This window comes from Sycon ciliatum, chromosome 1 (genome assembly GCF_964019385.1).
Source record: "Sycon ciliatum chromosome 1, ocSycCili1.1, whole genome shotgun sequence".
Lineage (NCBI taxonomy): Eukaryota > Metazoa > Porifera > Calcarea > Leucosolenida > Sycettidae > Sycon > Sycon ciliatum.
The window spans coordinates 36,879,304-36,887,554 of NC_088643.1; the positions used below are offsets into that span (position 1 = coordinate 36,879,304).

The window sequence follows — 8,251 nt, forward strand, 5'->3', positions numbered from 1 at the left end:
GCAAAATTTCTCTCTGTTCATATTTTTTCGTCGTGTATCATGCATTATCATCAAGAGGGGGTTAACGGTTATGGACTCTTGACGTCTATAGAACAGCATGCACCGTATTTTCAAGTCCTTGAAATCAAACAAGGCAACTACAATTATTTTTGTTTTGGAGTGAGATGAGGTACCATTCGATGATTAGATGGTCCACCCGGGTACCCACTCCCTGATCCAAGAATGCTTTCTGGAGAAGGCTAGTGCAACGTCTGAGCACTTTCTCCAGGACTACCAATGGTACTAGTCATGTACCACGGTTTCCTGTATACTGTAGTGTAGGTCCGAAAATTGGGACTTTATAAACTTTGATACAGATAGTATTCGACAATCTTTTGCTAACCATTTTTGCGCCATGGCGCAGTCGAGAACAATTGTAGATGTGCCCGAAGTCGTCATTAGCCTCGTGACCATTCAGGATGATGATTTCCCTCTGCCTGTCATGGCTGTGTGCTTCGATCAGCGAGGAAAGCACAATATTATGTCCCAATCATTCTTCTATTGCTTGGGGTATGCGCTGGATGTTGTGCATCGCTTCGCACGAGAAGAGAAGATCTCAGCAGTGGTGTTCTGCAGTGGAAAATCCACGTTTTGTGTCGGTGCGGACATTGAGTACCAACTGGAGATGAATTCTCCTCAAGTGTAAGAAATCACATGCACCCCATACGCATCACATTAATTAATATGGCACATGTATACTGTAGTACTGGTAGGCAATCACTTGCGCCTGGTTGGTATGCTATGCAAAATATCGCAAGTGTCACCCCATCATACCACTCTAGTCTAGATTCACTCTGCCAGTCCCGTGGCGCTTTGTACGACACAACACTGGTGTAAAAGATGTCATTGATGTAGTGGTGACTTATACAATTGTGACGAGCATTGAGAGTATGACTCTGCTTCACAATAACCATACGTAACTAGTGGATCTAGTTGTTGCGACGAGAAAGCATGCAAGACAATTTGCTAACCACTGTGCAGCCTTCTTGGGAGAATGGTGCTCCTTAGTTCTGCAGGGTTCTAGCCAAAGGGGGGGGGGGGGGGGGGGGTGCAGCACCCCCTACTCTGTTTGTGCGCCCCCTGTGAAAAAGTGCCGCCCCTACTCTTTTTCCGATTCTTGTGGGGTTTTTTCAGACCATTCTACGAAAACGCAGTTGATAGTCAGTACTAGAGGGTTCATAGAGGCACATTTGTCTGGGGTGATGTCAGGTGTTCGCCAGTATGTTTCGTTTTGCATTGCAAGACCGATATTTTGCAAATGGAAAAATGGGTTACGGGGTGACTGCTTGCCCCCCCCCCCCCTACTATTTTGACCTGGCTAGAACCCTGTTTCTGGTACCATGATTATTTCCTGTATTTGTACAAGCATTTTCAATGGCATGTTATTGTATTCGTGTCAATTTATCCCAACCGGCTGTCATAATGACTGTGTGTGTGCATGTGTGCATGCCCCTATTGGTCTATACAGATGCGCAGAAGCAGTGATGTCCTGTCAGGGGCTGATCAACCTGGTCGAGGCAATAGCAGTGCCGACAATAGCTGTCATCAACGGTCTTGCCCTGGGCGGTGGCCTGGAGTTGTGCCTAGCCTGTGACTATCGTGTGGCTGACTGGCAAAATGGGCGAATGGGCTTGCCGGAAGTTCATGTCGGCGTCCTTCCTGGTAAGATCATTTCACATTACTGGTGTCCGGTGTAAGCTAATATTGTAGTGCTACTGTGTGTCTAGTGTAAACTAGTGATAAATCATGGTAAATAGCCGGTTGTCAGGTGTGTGGGGGGGGGGGGGGGCAGCAAGCCCAGAAACCAACCACCTGACGTCACATCATCAGTCACTGTGTACAATGTCATGTACATAACATACATGCCTGTCTGCTCAAGTACCATGACGCCAGTAGATATACTGGTAGTAAATCTATTGACACTACATGTGATGGTGTTGGACTGTTGACAACATGTTGTAAGATGTATTACAAGTTACAAGACACACTGTGCCAGAAAGAAAGAAAAACTGTGCTCCTGACTACGGCCATAAACTGGTTGGCCGAGTCATGCTGTCAATCGTCCAACATGTTAGCCTATCAAACAAGGCTTATATAATATCATACATGACATTGTAATGATGTAGGTGCGGCCAGTCACTGTGCAGGCTGTACTGCTACAGACTCTGTGGGAGCCAGGCTAGGTTTCCCGATCTACACTTATCAACCTTGTACATAATTAATTTTGGTATTTTCGGTAGAGAAACCAGGCACCACAAATTTAGATTACGCCTAACAGGCTGCACAAGAGTATACACTTTACAGTCCTGTAGTATAACAGATGCTGATCACCAACCTTCAAGTTACGCTCAGGCTCCTGGCACCGGTAATTTCTTAAAGTAACATGTTCTACAGTACAGTGTACTTGCATTGATCACACACGCATGCATGGCCTCTCCCTGACTCACTGGCCCGAGTCTTCACTATAATATTACTTCTGAAGTATTATGATGCACTGCTTACCTCCATTCCCCACACATTATTGTACGTAATACTGGCAGCTTCTCATTGACCAACAAAATTAATTGCAACGCAATAAGTAAGGCAAGCTGCGCATTCAAAACACACCCCATTCGCACAGGTTAGATTTCCTTGAACGTTTTTCGTTGCTATCTCTTCAGAACTTGCTTTACTTAGCAGGGAATTTTCTAGAACCGCCCCAACCGGTTTTCGACCGGTTGAAAAGTTACAAATCAGTTCCAACCGCCCGTACTTTTCTGTGGGTGAATGGAGCTGTGAATGGTCAAACGCCAAGAAATCTGTTAAATTGCTGTCGAGTGCCATATTTGGGTTGTATTTTGAAAAAAATTTCCGGGGGTACCCCCGACCCCCCCCCCCCCACTCTTCATTGGACCGTAACCGGTTGGAAATTCGTCCTAGAATATACCCTGCTTAGGGGTCGTCGCAAAAGTTTTCTGTCATCCCTGAAACGAACATCGTTCATTTCGTACTCGGACCCCCTCCCCTCCCTCTGAAACGAACACAGCTTGCTATGCTGGACGACGAAAATTGCATGCATGTACATGTCATATGTACAGTGTCGGTCGACTTGCGATTTTGGCTCGCACCCCCTCCCCTCCCTTCCCCCAAATGAATCATGTTCGTTTCAGGGACGACAAAAAACTTTTGCGACGACCCCTTATTGCGTTGATTTCATTTCTGTCTCCACGAAAACTGTTTAATTTTTTTAAATTGCATTTCCGAATACAGTAGCCTAGGTTCAATGCACAGTTTCTGGCACGTGACCTTCACTAGTGTGAGTTTTACCTCAGCAATATTTTTACTGTCCAGGTGGGACTTTACATACCTGGGTCTACTAACATTACGTGCACATTGCTGTGCATGTAAATATGCCGCCGGCATCGGCGACTGAAAACTGCTGTTCCTGTTCTTGTTAATATTTACTTTCATTTTTTTTATTTTTGTCTGTTTCTGCTTCTGAAGCTCTTGGCGGCTGTGTTCGACTGCCCCGTTTGATTGGCTTCAAACCAGCGCTAAAGCTAGTCTTAACGGGCAGAACGATCCGTGCTACGGAAGCTCAGTCGATTGGTCTTGTTGATGCACTTCTCCACAACAGCCAGAGCAAGGAGGGTGAGCGCTTCACTTACCATTGGATCGTGGAGCTCTCTCAACAATGGAGACTGGGCAAGCTGGGTGGACAGCTCATTTGTTCAACAGTTGGTCCTGTCGAGAAGGGTGCTAAGGGCTCGGCGAAGCCCGGCAGTAAGCTTACCAGCAATGCTGGGAAAGGTACTGCTCGTGCTCGTCTTATGCGCCAGAACCAACCAGCAGCTGACAAGGCACCTCAGCGACGAATATCATATAAGGTTGGACATATGCAGATTGAAGTAGCTGATATGAAGGAGATCAGGCTACTGAATGATCCCACCCTGGTTCAGGCAGCCCTGGCAGCTTGTGAAGATAAACTGAAACAGAAATATCTTAGTCGATGGTCATGCTGGACTCATGTTGAGCAGATGGCAGTCTACTATGGTGCTCTGCAGCGCATCAATGCGGAGTCACATGGCATCTTTCCAGCGCCATACCTCTGCTTGCTAGCCATGCTACGGGCATGGCAGGCATCATCGGTTGTCGACGCGTGCACACTGACGGCTGAACCATATACGGTGCTCGCCCTGTCACCCGAGGCAGTCTCGTTGATGTCTTCGTTCCTGGAAGTGCGCCAGTGCAGCCAGAGAGCCCAGAGGTTCCTATTGCCTGAGAATCAACTCTGGCTCTCTCCAGCTGAGCAACAGTCACATTCGCAGCATGACAATCTAGCAATACCCAGTAGGAGTGCTGCATGTGATGGTTCAGCATCTGCCTCTCCTTGTAGCGATGCATCAGATGTGGGTGCAGCCAACAGTGATCAGAACGGCGGCAGCACAGTTCGCAAACGGAAAAAGACAAAGAAGAAGAAGGGCTCGGATAAGCCCCAGCCTGCGCAACCTAGCCAGCAGCAACAGGCTGCTGCTCCGCAGGGACTTACACCGCCGCTGCCACTGAGAACATCGAATTCCTCGGCCAATAACTCTCGGCCCGGTTCAGCTGATAGCAACCGCTCGCTGAGTGCTTTCAGTTCATCAAAGGAGAGTGTGGAGCAAGTCGTGACTTTTGTTGGTGATGCCAGCCCGCATTCCATAGCATTGCTGCTACAGCTTCTGGTCGCTGAGGTGCCTGTCTTTCTTCTAGCTCCTACAACTGTAATTGCTCATGCAGTTTTGTCACGAGTACGCTTACAGATGAATCACCAGTTGAAGTATGGTTCATTGACGCCAGCCATGAAGATTGCACGACTTTCGCATCTGAAAGGCAGTGGAGATATAATGCAGTGGGAGCGCTGGATGACTGCTTGTTGCAAGGACCTACACAAATTGTTCTGGGACCAGAGGCCTGGTAGCACGACCAGCATTGCTCATTTGGTTCTGGTGACAAGCACAGTGGATTCGGACACATACACTTTGGATGAGCTGGTCACCATTTGCAATCAATTGTCCCAGGTAAGTATTATGTTGCTTGCTTCCTTTGTCTTGTGCACGGTGCATTGTAGCTTACGTAATGTGTGTTCTGCTTGACGCTTTTCTTCAACTCCCTCAGTCAAATGAATGTTTCAATGCTGTTTTCCTGTATTTCCGTTGTACGTGGGAGGGTGCTCATGTATAGGAAGAAATATTTATAAGCAGACTGTTCCACTAGAAAACAACTTTGATTGTTGGAAATCTGTTTTGTTCAGTTAGGGAAAGATCAATGGTACTTTTGCCCACTGCAGTAATAGTGCAGTGTGTGTGTGCAGGCTTTCAGTAGCGTGCAAAAGAGCTTGCGCTCATGGGCGCTGACTTTCCTGGGCATGTTTGGGTACGTGAAATCTCTGCAGGATTTGCACGGTGGAAAGGGACATGCCAGTATTTGATACACTCAACTTCGCTAATAAAGACTGCGGATATAACGACAGAAGTTAGTTCCATGCCCAGAGCGAAGTCCCATCTAATGTAATACGCATAATGAGACTTTGGGTATAAGGACACTTCGCGAATAAGAACACTTTTCTGATGCCCCGCCGAGTGTCGTTACACGCAAAGTTGACTGTATAGTGTGTATACCAAAGCCAGGTGCCGTCCATCACAATGTGATAGATTTGTTACTACATATACACGTGATGCCAGCCTAGTGCATGCACCCTGTGTAGCCCTGAATTGTTTTTGTTTTGTTCGTTACTGTGCCTGCTATTCTAATTCCACTTGCCCAGGCCAGGAGTTACCAGTCTGTTGCGCTTCGCAGTGCATGCGTTCTCTCTTCGCCAACCAGCTTTTTGCAAGCACTATCAGTTAAGCTCGCCATACCTTCTGCTATGCTGCAATTGCAAGGACTCGGTGTTGATAATTCAAAAGTACGCTGCTTGGAAGTCACCTCATTTAGAGCTTTCTCGGGAAAGGTACGTTGTGTGTATGGAGAGCATTGCATTGTGCCCAGTATGACATAAGGGGCCGTCCGGGGTTACCGATTGTTTTTACAAAACGAAAAGTTTTAGTATTTTTCAGCCCCACCCACCCACCCACCTTTTCTGCAGGTAAAACGAATTCCAATAAAATATTGATGTCAATTTTCGACACCCAGACGTAACTGGGCATTCTCCATCAGCATTCAATAATTATTTTCAAAACGAAACTCCGTCAAACCCACCCACCCACAAACGAAAACATTTCGTTTTGAAAATATTGTTGGTAACCTTGGACGGCCCCTAATGGCTACAAGGAATCTGCTCACAGCCGTCAAAGGCCATACATGAGGAGACTTGCCGTTTGCTGAACTGTTACACTGGAAATTGGCCTTTGTGTGATAATACTGCACAAGTTCCTAAATAAGCACCTGCCCAAAATAAATACCCCTTCATCCATTTGACTCTGTCTGTTGAGTCAAGTCAAGCCCGATAAACATACTGCCCGAAATAAGTGCTGGTATCTTACAAATCTGGCTTCTGATCTATTGTCTTTATCCTGTGCAGAGTGGTTCACTACCAGGGACAGATCCCTGGTTCGTGAGAAGTTTGTCCACATTTCTCAGTAAGATTGGTAAGACACCTATAGTGACGGTGATGCCTCGCTGCCCATCTATTTCCGTGCAAGTGTCGCTGATGTGTCTGGAAGTCGCATGTCGATTGGCGGTGTATGGTGGACGTGACTTGTACGACACCGACCAGATATTTGTGTCTGTTGGCTTCCAAATGTCTCCCTTGCAGTACTTGACCAAGGTCAGTATTTGTGCGTGTGTGTGTGTGTGTGTGTGCGTGTGTTTGTGTGTGTGTGTGGGGGGGGGGGGGGGTAGTGCGTGCGTGTGTGTGTGTGTTCAGTTGGAGTACATCACTGAGTGGTGGACAAAGAATATCAGGGTACAGTATTAGACAAGTTGATGTGTAAAGTGAATGTACAAAAAAATTCACGGTTCATGTGAGACTTGGCTGGAGGCCGAGTTTTCCGCATCCGTAGGAACGCCACCACCCCCAGGGACCAAGGCGCAGATGCAGCTCCTAAAGCAGTGGCAAGTGAATGTACAGAGTAAGAACAATAGAATTTTGTCTCCTTGTCGACTTTGAAAAAACAAAAACAATTTCTGTTGAATGGTTTTTTTTCACCCTGAAGATGGGCCATGCCCGAAAATTTGGTGCATTCCATTTGTATCTAATATTATATATATTTTTTGGAAGTGAAGTGAACGTATGCAGCGAAGAGACCGTAGTTGGAGAGTTTGAAGTGAGGTACCCTATAAAAACAATTTCGTACTATAAATCTCCAGAACCATTGACATACATTGAAGTACAACTAATACTTGTACAGAGATGATGAGCCCCACCAGTGCGAATGAAGCTGGGGGTTTTCATACGCATTTCAATTTCCTGCAGAAATCCAGCATATGAATATGTAATTAAAATGGACAACAAATATTCCGGATTTAGAGTGCAGAAATTTTAGTCTGGAGGAATTTATTATCGTCCTACGGTACTCCTGCCGACCCAAAGAAATCCTGGAATGGCGATTTCTATAGCCTTTCATCAAGAGTACATAAACCAGAGTGTGCAACTGTGCATATCAGATCTGAAACTGCGCAGTTTGTGCACTACATCACCCTGACGAGATCAGCCAAGCCCCGACTTGCGTACAGCTCTAATTTTCGTGTTTCATAGCCCGGAAATCAGCCACGTTTGCTTGATTTTAGACGTCATGTTTCAGGATATTGGTGTTTTTATGGGACTGTGTACGCTGCGTACATCCACCGACAAGTAAATTCACCAGGCTATCTGTATCAAAAAACCGAAATCAGGACAAACTCAGTGACTTGCACCACCGGGACTGGTTACGCAACTTTTCACCGTACCTGTGGCTTACCATGCCGTCAGAAATGACGTACTGCACGAATTACGCTCCCACAGGAACCATCCCGAGTTGCACACTCTGGTTTATGTGCTCTTGCTTTCATTCACAGACGAAACTTTAGACCTAGCTAATTGTTCTTACCTGTATGTCAGCTGCATACCAACATCTTCCATTCATTGTACACCAGTGTGACCACACGCTTGCACGGAACATGCATGAGACAACACACACACGCACACACACACACGCGCGCGCTCGCGCACGCATCTACAACTGCCATGTGCACTGGTGGTTGCTACCTTGAG

At 46.5% G+C, this 8,251-nt stretch overlaps 1 protein-coding gene across 1 annotated transcript in view; it reads left to right on the top strand.

Annotated features, from left to right (window-relative positions):
* The first annotated feature begins 107 nt into the window (after positions 1–107).
* Positions 108–8,251, top strand: part of LOC135823941 (uncharacterized) — a 10,405-nt gene continuing 2,261 nt past the window's right edge. Inside the window, exons 1-5 of the mRNA XM_065336823.1 lie at positions 108–681; positions 1,508–1,701; positions 3,523–5,078; positions 5,825–6,010; positions 6,581–6,826. Coding sequence (XP_065192895.1) covers positions 395–681; positions 1,508–1,701; positions 3,523–5,078; positions 5,825–6,010; positions 6,581–6,826 — 2,469 coding nt within the window. The 5' untranslated portion in view covers positions 108–394. The remainder of the gene's footprint in view (positions 682–1,507; positions 1,702–3,522; positions 5,079–5,824; positions 6,011–6,580; positions 6,827–8,251) is intronic.